Source organism: Pelodiscus sinensis, chromosome 3 (genome assembly GCF_049634645.1).
Source record: "Pelodiscus sinensis isolate JC-2024 chromosome 3, ASM4963464v1, whole genome shotgun sequence".
Taxonomy (NCBI): Eukaryota; Metazoa; Chordata; order Testudines; family Trionychidae; genus Pelodiscus; species Pelodiscus sinensis.
In genome coordinates, this window is record NC_134713.1 from 101,055,289 (window position 1) to 101,069,975 (window position 14,687).

The 14,687-nt window shown below is 38.9% G+C and overlaps 1 protein-coding gene across 8 annotated transcripts in view; it reads left to right on the forward strand.

Annotated features, from left to right (window-relative positions):
* Window positions 1–14,687, forward strand: part of ADGRG6 (adhesion G protein-coupled receptor G6) — a 163,882-nt gene that overhangs the window by 130,209 nt on the left and 18,986 nt on the right. For all 8 annotated transcript variants that reach the window (XM_075924316.1, XM_075924318.1, XM_075924317.1 and 5 more), the window contains 4 exons: window positions 3,608–3,735; window positions 7,452–7,720; window positions 10,021–10,135; window positions 11,261–11,544. In XM_075924316.1, coding sequence (XP_075780431.1) covers window positions 3,608–3,735; window positions 7,452–7,720; window positions 10,021–10,135; window positions 11,261–11,544 — 796 coding nt within the window. The remainder of the gene's footprint in view (window positions 1–3,607; window positions 3,736–7,451; window positions 7,721–10,020; window positions 10,136–11,260; window positions 11,545–14,687) is intronic.

The following is a 14,687-nucleotide window of genomic DNA, read 5'->3' on the forward strand; positions in this document are numbered from 1 at the left end:
ACTGTAGCACAATCAATCTTGTTCCTGGCTGGGTCCCAGCAGTGCTATTCAGCCCAAATAATAGTTAATAACATACTGTCATCTGCAAGATAACTCTTGAGTGTTAGTGGTTGGACTTGGGTACAAAAGAAGGCCATCATTCAGTGGAAGTAAAGCAGATTCCAAACAGAAAACTTGTCAATGCTGAGGCAGAAAACAGAAAGCTCTTTCAGAAAGAGGCATGTGTGGATAGGGAAGAGGGAGTTCTTTTGAAAGAAGAGGAAAGAGGAAAAAGCACAGGTGCCCTGGTGGCCATTCCATCCATAGTAATCACAGCTGAAATGCAAGACAACGTCCATTCAGTGTTGACACTATATTTCAAAAAAGCAGATCACTTTTTCGATGTGCTTTGGCAGTGTGGGCGCTCTCTTTTGGAAGAAGTTTTTTGGGAAGATCTCTTCTGAAAAAGCTTCTTCTGAAAGAAGCCTGCAGTCTAGACGTAGCCTGAGAAGTAATGACTCTGTCTGCAGAGAGGCTGAGAAGATTGCAGAAGAGAGGTGGGGAGGGGGGGCAGGGATTTACAGAGTGTGATAAAAGCCAGTGTTATATAGAGATAGAGTGGGCTGTGTTGGGAATCTGGCACCTGAAAAATGGAAAGATGTAGGATGGTGAGGGCATATGAAGTAAGAGAAAATACCATAGGATTAGTAAGAGGGCAAGAGAAAGAGAAAAAAAATCTGATGTAGAAAGACAGATACAAAAAGAGAGAGAGAAAGCAGGCCTTAGTATTAGGAAGTGAGAGAAAAGGGGAAGATATATGCCCTGCTATCAGGTAGAAATGCCACTGAAGAGGAAAAGTCAAGTCCAAAGAGCGTAACAAAATCCCTTTCTGCATGTCAACAGGCTACAGATAAGAGATTTATATTTATATTTTTAATGTCAAAATGTATTAACTAATCAATGTAGTTAGGGAAAAAAATCAATACTTGCTGTATTCAGTATTAATGGGCTTGATTTGACCGTGTGGTGTACTACTCTCGTCAGTATATTCCAGGGTACACCACCTCTACTGGAAGAAAGTAGATCCATAGGAAACTTATGGTTGTGCAAAGCATCTGCCAATTTTGCTCTTCCAGAGGTATGGAGCAGAACCTCCCAATTGGATAGCACTAGTTAAAATAAGGTATAGCCAATATAACCAAAGGCTGCACTGTTTCAGCACTCATGCCCCCCAGACACCTTGAACAATACCTTGTATTTGAAGCCTTTTTTGCAGGACTCTCAGGGAATGGCTACATAGTGAACATGGTTTACCTTTCTGTGGGGCAGTGTTGCCCCCTGAAATGTATATAGCCTTGCACCAGTGAGGTGTATCTAAATATTTCTAAAATAAAACATATAAAAAGGAAGGAAAGGCATGAAATACACGCAATCTTTTTGAAAAGTCTGAAGATTTTCTGGGTTCCCACATCTTTAGCAACTTTACTCAGTATTGCACTGTGGCTTTCTCTCTAATATTAACATTCTTTGGCTCCAGAAACATTCTGCCAGAGAGGATGTGGCTACGTGTGCAGGTACATATGTTTTGATTTAACCAGTTTAACAAGGACCTTTAAAAAAGAAAAATGATAAATATTTGAAATACCAAGAGATAAAATGAAGAGAAACAGAAAAATCTTTTACAGCACAGGGGAGCCATATATTTTAAAATTTGGTTTTCCAGAGCCTCACAATATAGTTGCTTTCTTCACATCTTGCTTGAATTTAAATAGGAAAAATGTCATAAGGCTTTTTATTCTTTAGCAGACTAATTACATTCAATCTTCCCATGACAAAATAGGACAAAATGAGCTTTCTTTAGGATATGCTCAATGAGTCCTTTCTCTTGAATGTTTTTGTGGGAAACGAAAAGGAAATCTGAATTTTGGCTGGCTTCCACTGGAAGATTTTAACATAATTGTACATGGTTTTTCTGTTTTAATAATCCTGCTTGAACACAGTTACTTTCACAGGATAGTCTCTGCATTTAAATGTACTGTCTTACAAGTGTCTGACACCTAGACACAGTCAGACAATAGACCAGTTTAGCTACATCAGTTAGGGGGTAGAAAAATTCAGACCTAAGAGCAATGCAGTTATGTTAACCAAAAGCTCCAAGTAGACAGCTCTAGGTGAACAGAAGAATTCTTCTTCAGTGCCTCTTACAGAGGTGGATTACCTATCCCAATGGGAGAATCCCTTCAGTCAGCATAAGTGATGTCCACATTGAAGTGCTTGCTGCAGCAGTGCATCTGTACTGCTATAGAATGTTAAGTGAAGACAAGCCTTCGGAAAAAAGAAATATCACCTATTCAACTGATAGCTCCCTAGAGGGATCTGAATCTTGTTCTCTCTGTGCTAATGAAGATTCCCTTTGGGCTTTTAGCATCATGTTCTATGTCCCTCCTTTCTATGAAAGTTGCCTTTCTTGTTACTACCACTTCCATGAGAAGAGTTGGCGAAGTCAGTTCTATGATGGCACACCTGCCTGTCATGGCTTTCCACAGAAATAAAGTCTCCCTAAGAGCCCCAAATTCTTATAAAAATGATTTCTCAATATTACATCAATCAAGCATTTACCTGTTTTCTTTTTAAAACCATGTGCACCAGCAGAGAAATGTCAAAGAGCTCTGAATTTCTTAAGCCAATCAGGAAGTTTCCTAGACTATTTATTGCAATCACAGAGAGAATCAAGGGACAGGTCACCTCCATCCAGAAAATCTTCGAATGGATTTTGGGGTGTGGCAAACTCTGCTAGCTGCTGTCTGGTCTACCTGTCCCTCCAGGGTTTGAGCTAACTTCACAAGGACTCACACTTTGATCTTAGTCTCCCTTCAGAATATGCCACTCATTGACTTGTATAGAGAGGCCATGTGGAACTCTGTACAAATCTTTGCTATGTATTATGACATAGTGCAAGACTAAGCAGTAGATTCCTCCTTTGGTGTGGTGGGCCTCCATATTATTGTTTCATCCTCATTCTTGCCTCCTCCTCCTCCTCCTCCATAGGTACTATTTGTTCGTTATCCTCAGTTCAATATGACAGGGATCATCAAAGAAGAAAAGGAGGTTATTTACACATAACCCGAGGTTCTTTGAGATGTGTGGTCTCTCATTGTATTCCACTTCTCATCCTCCTTCCTCTCTGCTATGGATCTGTTGAATTTGTGGTGGAGAAGAACTAAGAGTGGTCAGTCCACCCACTCTTTATTACCTGACACAGAAACATGAGGCAAGCCAGGGTATATGTGAAGACCAATGGGAACGACTTTTCAAATTCTCCAACTCCAGGCACATGGTACATATGCATAACCCTCAAGGGAATACATACAAGGACCACACATTTTGAAGAACCTCCATTTACAAGCAAGTAGTCTTCTCTTGTGCCGCTATGTTTTCAAGGTATACGGGAAGAAAGTCGGAGGATATAAACTAAATATCCAGTAAACTCAGCCTCCAGCATTGGGATTATATAGATATCACAAAATAGTTCTTGAATTTTTGCTTGACTTCTCACCAACAAACTGTGTCATGCTCATTAAAAAGGGGATTTGCTGTAACTTAAGCCTCTTTCTCTTCTCTCATATAGGATCTCCAAAGAACTGCTTCACGAATAGATCCACACAATACCAAAGTCCTCACCTTTGTCACCTATATTGGTTGTGGGATATCTGCCATATTTTCAGCTGCAACTCTTCTGACATATATTGCTTTTGAGTAAGTATTTGTGATATAAAAAACCATTCAAAACAAATGTCTTGTTTGTAATGAATTAACACGCTAACCGTGGGCCAGGACTTCTGTTTGACTGGATGTGGTGAAGAGATAGCCACTTATTTCACAAAATGTGGCTGAATAACACTGTGTTCCACTGATAGATGTGGACTGTTTCTTGCAGCAGCCCTAGTCCTTCTTCTCTCTTCCTGGTCTGGCTACTTTGTATTGTTCAGGCTGGACAAAATAGTGGAATTTTGATCCCAAATAATCTTCTTGTAGGATATAATGTGTCCTTTTATATATTAATTAAAATCTACTAACACATTGCTCAGTCTTTTTTGAAACTCCCTACTTAGGCCTCATAGTTCCTTAAATATAACAGGAAAAATCCTGCCCTTTCAGGCTGGAGACAGTCAGTAGAGAGGGGAAGTGAGATGAAGATATGCCATCTACACAGCAATTTTGAAAACATCCTACGGAAATGGCAGGGGATAAGGAGACTCCACAATGGCAGAGTGCTGGGGCAGATGCGAAACAGAGGCGAAGTGAAGCTGTGCCAGCTTCCAGCCACACAATGACATGAATAATCCTGCTGTTACAGGGCATGGATCACAAGAGAGGAAATTATATAATGGAGTGCTCGGTGGAGCTCTTAAAAAGTACCCATGTGTACCCTAATTACTGCATTCTGCACAGTCCCTATGGTATTATGCTATGGTCCAAAGACGACATAATGTGCTGGGGAGGTTTCCAGCACATAAACTGCAGTATGCAGTAGTTAAAAGGAAAATTTATTTGATTTTAAGTTCATTAGGATTTTACAGACCATTGAAAATGAGAATCTGTGGTGGACTATGTTCCATTAAAAAAATAAATGAACTTTTATTTTAAAAAAATCAGAAGTTAGCTCTTGGTCGATACTTCATCTTTAAAGCTTTTTCTTTCAATTTATCTACATAATCCAATGAACTACAAAATATGTTTTGAAATGTAATTTGTCTGTGGGGGGTTATATGTACACAATAAATTAGATACCCAGTATAATGACAGCAAGGTAATTTGTTAATGAATTGTTGCTGCTGGTCAGAAATAGCTGTGGTTTTCTGCTGAAAAAATGGAGCAGAGGATTTCAAAAATAGGCCATTAAAGTTCATACATCATAAAAGACATCTTTTAGAAAGTGGAAGTCAAATCCTAGTGAGGAAAATAGAAAGGAGCATAAACTTTGTCAAATTAAATGTAAAAATATAATAAGAAAAGCCAAAAAGGAGTTTGAAGAACAGCTATCCAAAAAGTCAAAAAGTAATAGCAAAATGTTTTTTAAATACATCAGACGCAGGAAACCTGCCAAACAACCAGTGGGGCCCTTGGACAATCGAGATGCTAAAGGAGCATTCAGAGATGATAAAGTCATTGTGGAGAAGCTAAATGAATTCTTTGTTTCAGTCTTCACGGCTGAGGATCTTGGAGAGATTCCCAAACCTGAGCTATTCTTTTTAGGAGACAAATCTGAGGAATTGTCTCAGATTGAGGTGTCACTAGAGGAGGTTTTGGAACAAATTGATAAATTTAACAGTAACAAGTCACCAGGACCAGATGGCATTCACCCAAGAGTTCTGAAAGAACTCAAATGTGAAACTGCGGCGCTATTAACTGTGGTTTGTAAACTGTCCTTTAAATCTGCTTCCATACCTAATGACTGGAAGATAGTTAACATGATGCCAATATTTAAAAAGGACTCTAGAGGTGATCCTGGCAATTACATACTGGTAAATTTAACGTCGGCACCGGGCAAATTAGTTGAAACTATAGTAAAGAATAAAATTGTCAGACACATAGATAAATATAACTTGTTGGGAGAAAGTCATCGTTGTTTCTGTAAAGGGAAATAATGCCTTACTAATCTACTAGAGTTCTTTGAGGGGGTCAACAAACGTGGATAATGGGAATCCAGTGGATACAGTATACTTGGATTTTCAGAAAGCCTTTCACAAAGTCCCTCACCAAAGGCTCTTAAGTAAAGTAAGTTGTCACGGGATAAGAGGAAAGGTCTTATTGTGGATTGATAACTGGTTAAAAGACAAGAAAGAAAGGGTAGGAATAAATGGGAGGTTTTCAAGAGTGGAGAGAGGTAACTAGTGGGGTCCTCCAAGGGTCTGTCTTTGGACCAATCCTATTCAATTTATTTATAAATAATCTAGAGAAAGGGGTAAACAGTGAGGTGACAAAATTTGCAGATGATACCAAACTGCTCAAGATAGTTAAGACCAAAGAAGACTATGAAAAGCTTCAAAAAGGTCTAAGCAATTGGGCAACAAAATGGCCAATGAAATTTAATGTTGATTAATGTAAAGTAATGCACATTAGAAAAAATAATCCCAACTATACGTACAATATGATGGGGACTAATTTAACTACAACTACTCAAGAGAGAGATCTTGGAGTCATTGTGGATAGTTCTCTGAAGACATCCACACAGGCTGTGTCCAGACTCGAGGGTTTTTTCAAAAAAAGTAGCCTTTTTTCGAAAAAACTTCTGCATCTAGACTACAGCCGCGTTCTTTCGAAATTAAGTCGAAAGAACGCGGCTTTTCTTTCGACGGCAGAAAACCTAATTTCACGAAGAAGAACACCTTTTTTCGAAAGTGCTCTTTCGAAAAAAGGCGTTCTTGAATGAAACAGGGCTTTTTCGAAAGAGAGCGTCCAGACTGCCTGGGTGCTCTCTTTTGAAAAAGCGGCTTGCTTTTTCGAAAGTACTGCTTGCAGTCTAGACGCTCTTTTTTGAAAGATGCTTTTTCGAAAGAGGCTTGCAGTCTAGACGTAGTCTTGACAGTGCAGCGGCAGTCAAGAACGCAAATAGAATGTTAGGAATCATTTAAAAAGGGACAGAAAATAAAACAGAGAATATCTTATTACCTCTATATAGAACGATGGTACACTCACATCTTTGACAGATTTGGTCACCTCATCTCAAAAAAAGATATATTGGCATTGGAAAAGGTTCAGAAAAGGGCAACAAAAATGATTAGGGGTTTGGAATGGGTTCCATATGAAGAGCAATTAAAAAGAGTTGAACTTTTCAGCTTAGAAAAGAGGAGACTAAAGAAGGATATAATAGACATCTTAAAATCATGACTGGTGTGGAAAAAGTGAATAAGGAAAAAATATTTACTTGTTCCCACAATATAAGAACTAGGGGTCACCAAATGAAATTAATATGCAGCAGGTTTAAAACAAACAAAAGGATGTTTGTCTTCACTCAGTGCACAGTCAACCTGTGGAACTCCTTGCCAGAGGATGTTGTGAAGACCAGGACTTTAACAGGGTTCAAAAAAGAACTAGATAAATTCATGGAGCTTAGATCCATCAATGGCCAGGATGTGTAGGGATGTGACCCTTGCCTCTGTTTGTCTAGAAATGTGTGACAGGAGAGGGATCACTTGGTGATAATCTGTTTTGTTCCCTCTCTCTGGGCATCTGGTTTTGGCCACTGTCAGAAGACAGGATACTGGGCTAGATGGACCTTTGGTCTGACATAGTATGGCCAGTCTTATGTTCCTATTTTCTTATACCATCATTCCTTATTGCTACATCAGTTTAGTATCAAGAAGAGACAACAGCTCCCTATTTCCTTTGTAAAATGGTAAGCGCTACTGCTATAAGTACCTTGATACATTTTGTCCACTTAACATATGTCTCTGTTTTTGTCTCTCTAGGAAGTTACGAAGAGATTATCCCTCTAAAATCTTAATGAACTTGAGCACAGCTCTGCTATTCCTCAATCTGGTCTTTCTGCTTGATAGCTGGATTGCATCATTCAACATACAAGGCCTCTGCATAGCCGTTGCTGCCCTTTTGCACTTTTTCCTTCTGGCCACTTTTACGTGGATGGGGCTGGAAGCAATCCACATGTACATTGCTCTAGTAAAAGTGTTCAACACCTACATACGGCGATACATACTGAAATTTTGCATTATTGGCTGGGGTATGTGTGAGAACATGTATTTCATAGATAGTATATAATTTAAATTATGATGTACTATTATGTGTTCTAGCAGTGCTAAAGGCCCCAAGTGAGGTTATAAACCCATTGAGCTAGGCACTTGATAAACATGAGAGTTGAGTTAACTGATATTTTGACAATGCTGAAAAATGCAGAGAGGAAAAATTGTTTAAGCCAAAAGGAAATGATTTTTTCAAACTTTCTTTATGTTTTGTACTCTTTTTTTGTTTTGTTTTAGTAAACTTCACTAAATTGTTAAATGAAATGTCAAAAGGGATCTGATTTACTGAGCTGCTGTCTAATGCCTCAACCACAAGTAAAATTTATTACTGAAAAATAACTAGGATTCATGAAAGAAGGCTTTCCTTCATTTTTTGTATAGCAGGACCCTTTGGCTTTTGCCAGACATGCTGCCTGAATATATACAGAGTACCACAAAAAGCATTATCTTCCTGAACAGAGTGCTGATCGTAGTCAGTTCCTGCATGGCAGGTTCCAGGTAGTAGTAATAACCCTCCTGCCTTGCACCCTTGCTGGGAGTCTCAGCCGAAAGGACAGGGATTGACTGGTCAATGAAATTGACCCTTAGGAGTAGTTTCTCCAGTAAGGAGATGAGACATTTAAACAGTGTGGTGTGAGAGACTTACACTAAGGGTACATCTACACTGCAACACTATTTCAAAATAAGTAGTGGTATTCCAAAATAACTTATTCTGCATCAACACAGTGGGCAATTATTTCAAAATATTGTCAAAATACTGTCAAGCTCGAGAACTTCTTACTCCGACTCCTGTGACCCTCATTGTATGAGGAGTAGGGGAAGTCAGAGGAAGAGTGCTCTATTTCAAAATAAGTGCTGTGTAGACACTCCCTATTTCAAAATAAGCTATTTCAAAATAAGATACGCAATTGATGTAACTCAATTTGCGTAGCTTATTTCGAGTTAAGCCCTGCAATGTAGATGCACTCTAAGGCTTCTTGGGCTGTATCTCTGTGGACAGAGGGCTTCACTACAGCTTTTAGTCCAGCACCTTTCTCAAGCACAATGCTCACTTTATATTATCTAGAAAAAAAGTATATAGAATTTATATTAATGTAATCTAGATTGAGAACATAGAGTTCTGTAAAAATATGATGCACAGCTTTGCATTGTAGCTGAAGGAATAAAAGATATACCAGATCTTTTCCTATGCTTGGATAAATGGCCTGGGAGCCAGGAACAGTGGTTTGAGGTTTAAATCTCAGGTCTCCGTGTACTTCTTAGGCAAGTCATTTAACCAACATCATCAAATATGAGTGCCCACAATTAGGCACCTAAATCCATATTTGGACACCTAAATAAGTGGCCTGATTTGGATGCTAAATACTCCTGAAAAATCACTGCTATCAGATAATTAGAGCCTCAACCTTTCTGTGCTTCCAGAAACATTTTAAAACCCAGGAATCTAATTATGGTATGTCTCTAAATAAAAGAGGACTAGTTTTTAAAGGTATTGTGCACTTGTAGCTCCTACTGATTTCAACAGAACTTGTTAGTGCTCAGCACCTCTTAAAATCAGACTGCTTTTATTTACATACCTATACATAGATTTGTGAGCCTGTTAAGTAATCAGGATTGAACACTTTTTCTTTACTTTCCCCATGTGTAATAATAAAATATATCTCTTAATTTGTTAATGCCTGCAAAGCAACTTTAAGATTCTTAGATGGAGTTTTGACATGTATGAGAAATCATTCATGATTTTATAGACCTCTGTCATATCCCCTCTTAGGGTATGACTACACTACAGTGCTATTTCAAATTAAAGTTAATTTGAAAAAGTTAATTTGAATTAACCAAACTCAAAATAACGCATCTATACACAAAAACTATTTCGAAATAGCATTTTGCTATTTTGAAATAGCACGTCCACACTGAGTGGACCCTGAACCGAAGTTAAGGTTGGCCGGAACCAGTGCCAGCAGGGCATCAGGTTAGGACTTCGTGTGTGGGGCTGCTGCCTGAGGCTAACTGAGCTCCATGCTTAAAGGAACCCTACCCCAGACAGACAATACTCAGGGTTCCCTGCTTGCTTGTTTCACGCTTCTTTTCCATGTGGTGGTATGACATGGACAGACTTGGAGTTATATTTGTTAGTCTTTAAGGTGCTGCCAGACTATCTGTTGTATGCTAAAGCAAGCATTTTTAGCTTTTTTGCTCATCAGTAATTCAGCTTTGTCTAGAAGTTTCAGATGCTTTGGGTTTTGAAAACAAAAATACAATAGCTTTCTTTCATATACAGGTTTACCTGCTCTAGTGGTAGCAATTGTATTAGCAAGCACAAATTCAAATGCAAGTCGTATCTATGGCAAAGAAATATATGGCAGAGATGCTAAAGGGCAAGGAGGAGATGATTTGTAAGTAATTTTTAAAAAATCTTTTATGGTTCTGTGTATGCATCTTGCAAAAGATTTGGGAGTGACTAAACTGGCACTCATTAATGTTCTCATAAAGTTTGTAGGTAAAGAACAAGAACAGGGTGTGATTATAATCTTCTAAATTGTTTGCTTCTGAAGTCTCATAAAAGCTATGAGAAAAACAGAAGAAATTGTACATTACCAAAAGCTATATAAAATGTCCCTAGGCTGCTGAAAGTGTCACTTGTAACTTTCCTGTTTCACACAAAAAATGTGGTGTTTTGTTTTGTCTGTTTGATGGATGGGCGCAGGCAGGAAGAGGCTGCTTAACAATAATGTTTTCTTTGTAAATGAAACAGCCGTTTCACAATGTAAGCTACCTAGTATGTATGTCTTCTACATTTTTATATACACATTCCAATTAATCTCAAAGAAGCTAATTTTCTCAGTATATCTTCCAATATTATCAGTGTCTTGCTGGATTAAACAACACACTGAAAAAAGCGCCATTGTATCTTCTTCTTTAAATTTCATGTTAAACCTTCTATTTCACTCAGACAGCCATTTACAGCTAAAGGAATGAATGACATAGGCACAACTGATCCCTGGCCCACTGTGTGTGATTATGGTTGTCTAGTGGCTAGCCCCAGATACCACTTAGCATGCTACTTTCTTAAGCTTTAGTAGTGGAGAACTGAGTTTGTGATACTCATGGTGCCGGTTTCAGTACCATCTGAGAGTTGTGGGCATGTGTATGCTCCCGGTTAGTTACATGAATAAGCAATTTTCTATCTTGAGCCCAAAACAACTTTTAGATTATGATGTAGCACTGCATGGTGGAACTGTAGTTCCCACAGGCTACATCTATATGGTAAATATGAATTTTATATTCAGTAGGTGCACCCAAAAGTATCTGGCAAGATATGAGTATGTAGTTACTCAAAGATGTCCTGGAGGACCATCCCCCTGCTTATAGAAATTAAATGGATGGTCAAAGGTTATGGTTGATTCACAAGGGAATGGAGACAAATGTAGATTAGTTTTACCTGTAATGATTTAAATAACTAAAAGGGTAAATAGTTTCTAGTATCTAAGAATGATTTCTTTTTTTTTTCTTAAAAACAGCTGCTGGATAAAGGATAAAGTTGTCTTTTATGTGACTTGTGCTGGTTACTTTGGAATTATGTTTCTTATGAACATAGCCATGTTTGTGGTGGTGATGGTGCAGATCTGCGGGAGGAATGGGAAAAGAAGCAATCGGACCTTGCGGGAAGAAGTCCTGAGAAATCTTCGTAGCGTGATCAGCCTCACCTTCCTGTTGGGCATGACATGGGGTTTTGCCTTTTTTGCTTGGGGCCCCTTATATCTTCCTTTCATGTACCTCTTTGCATTATTCAATTCATTGCAAGGTAAGATGAATTCAATTTCATTAAACAAAGTAAGGATTCAGCTGATGTTATGGGAGGAAGAGCTTCTAGTGATTTGACCAGGGAACTCGGAATCAAAATTCTTAGGATCTGACTTTGGTATTAATTTACAGTGTAAAAATGAAATACTTCTCTCTTTGCCTCTCTTCCTAGCTATAAAACAAGAAGACCTATCTCATGTGTTAAGACCTATCTCAATAATTAAGACTTAAGTAATTAATGCTTGCAAATCGATCAGCCCTGCTTTTGCTATTGTTGACATTTGAAAGAAACATCAGTGATTACAGCAGTCTGTTAGGTCAGTTTCCTTTATTGAAGGGCTAGGGATTTTATATGTCCTTCAGTTGTGGAAAATGCTATAAACTGTAATCTAGTTATTGTACATCAGACATTATAGAACTATGCTACTGCTATTTAAAATAATTTCAAATTCAAGCATTTGTGCACACATCATCCAACATAATAGAAAACATATCATCCCACCAACAAATTCTAAATATAGATGTAGAAATAGATCTTTCCAAAGGTATGCAAAATATATTTCCTTCATGGAAAAACACTTGATATTTGTTCTGTGTGGATTTAATACCTTTGCTACAGATAAAGCAAGTGTACCTCTATAAGGGTATGTCTACACTAGTTCAAACTAGGGTGGCTAATGTAGGCATTCGAACTTGCAAATGAAGCCCAGGATTTAAATATCCTGGGCTTCATTTGCATGTTCCCAGGCGGGCACCATTTTTAAATCCCCTTAGTTCAAACTGACTGCCCGCGGCTACACACGGCAGTCAGAAGTTAATCCAAACTAAATCTTTAATCCAAAATTAAGGAGATCTTTAATCTAAAGTTAATCCAAACTAAATCCCTGAGGTGTAACAGTTAATCTGAACTAAAGATTTAGTTCAGATTAACTTCTGACTGCCGCGTGTTGCCGCGGGTAGTCAGTTCGAACTAAGGGGATTTAAAAATGGCACCCGCCCGGGAACATGCAAATGAAGCCTGGGATATTTAAATCCCAGGCTTCATTTGCAAGTTCAAATGCCTACATTAGCCACCCTAGTTCGAAATAGGGTTCTAGTGTAGACATACCCTAAGAGGTACTTGATTGGAAAGAGCATAATATTGGTGAAATGTGAGTCAAAATGTCCAAAAGATGTTTGGATCTAGGGTTTTAAATATTTTTGCCTTCCAAGGAAATATTTGGAGTTTTAAATATTTTTTCTCCCCAGATTCTGATATGATTTATTTCTAATTAAGGAGACGTGGGGGACTAGCACTGGCAGCAGGGATCAGACCAGCCCGGTGAGAGCAGAAAGTGGTTCCATCCTTTTCCCCAGACTCCCTCCCCTGAGTGGTCTGACCCTTGCTGCCACTACTCCACACTCCCTGATGGCCACCTGGCTTCCATGGGGACCTGCTAAGCACGGGGCCTGGGGTGTTGGCTCTTCCCAGGAAAGACTCTCCTCTGCTTTGTTAAGCAGCCCTTTATATATGGTCCTTGATAGCCAGGAGTGGCTGATCCAGCAAGACTTCTCCTTATTGGTGAGTTCAGTAAGCCCTTTCCTGATTAGTGGGATCAGTGCAGCCTCCCTGATGGTGCTTTTAAGCCTTTCTTTTCCCTGTGCAGAGCAGCCACCCACCATAGGTATACTTTAAAAGCAGTTATGTCAAAAGAACAAAAAAAAAACCCAGGAAGGGGGACTCAAAGAATGAAAGCAGATAGCAAATAAAACATGAGTTTATAATGCAGTATGGTGGCAGAAGACATCAACGCTTTAACTCTGAGACTGTCTATCAGCAGTATCACAATCCTGTATAGGATATCAGCCCATCTGGAACTAGAATATTGTATTTCTGGGTATCTCCAGGCTAGAAAGATTTGATGAAGCTGAGACAATTCAGAGAAGATTAACATTGAGGCTTGAGACATGTATCTAGGAGTAAAGGGATAAAACTGAGCAATGGAAAATATAGGATATAGACCAGAAAATATTTCCTAGTAATAAGATGGACTAGACTGTGGGATATTCTCCCCAGGGATCTGGTGTAAGCCCCGTTGTTGGAAACATTTATAACATACAGGACAAACCATTAAAATACACTGAGAAGCACTTCCTATAGATGGAGTAGGGGATGCCCATTAACTTCAATGTGCTATCGTCAAAGAGTATATTCAGGCTCCAGTTCAACAATGCACTTACATCCAAGCTTAACTTACTGTATGTAAGGAATCCTGTTGATTTCAGTGATGCTACTTATGTGCTTAAAGTGAAGAAAATGCTTTAAGTAATAGAAAAGGGAAACCCATGTATAAAGTGGTGTATTTGCATTTATGCAATGACACAGTAACATACTTTATGTACTAAGGGGTTGCACACTTCATGGATCTTACTCACATGCTAGCAATTCCTTAACCCTGCCACTTCTTCCCCTAAGTTCCCTGAGTTACATCCTCCCATTCCCCTCCATTCCAGAGACTGCTTGCAGCTTCACCAGTCTCTTCCTGCCAGGGGTGGGGATTCTGTATGCCACCTTTCCCCATACCTTAGTACCAGGGTCTCCAATTCTCCCACATACATCAGGACTTTTTATGCCCCCTTTTTTTACCATATTAGGGTTCCCCATTCTTTCTCCCCATGTGCACACTTCTGCCTAATGCACACACACCCTCATACACCCCTAGTTATTTCTCTTTTTCTATCTGGTCAATAAGTCATGCAGAGAGTGAACATGTCAAACTGTTGTGAAGAGAAGCAGAAATGAGATGGGGTATTGTTACACTGGAAGGAGTTAATGGGTGCCCTCAACCAGTTATTTGAGCTATAGACAATTGCAAATATGTTTGCAACTGTGGCTGTGCTAATCAAATTCTGAGGTTTTCTGTATTGCCCTTGCATGCATGCATGTGCACATACCTGCAGAAAATCAGAAAACTGAAAAGGGAAAAATAGGGCATCTCTCCACTGATGCCTAAAATTTTCCTTTGTGCAGTGTAGCTGTATCAGTTCCAGGGTATTTGAGAGATAAAAGTCAGGCAATTGTCTTTCTCACGAGCAGAAATTGATCCAATATAAGATACCTTCTCCTACCTTGTCTCTAGAGCCTTCATTTTGGAATTGATCAGA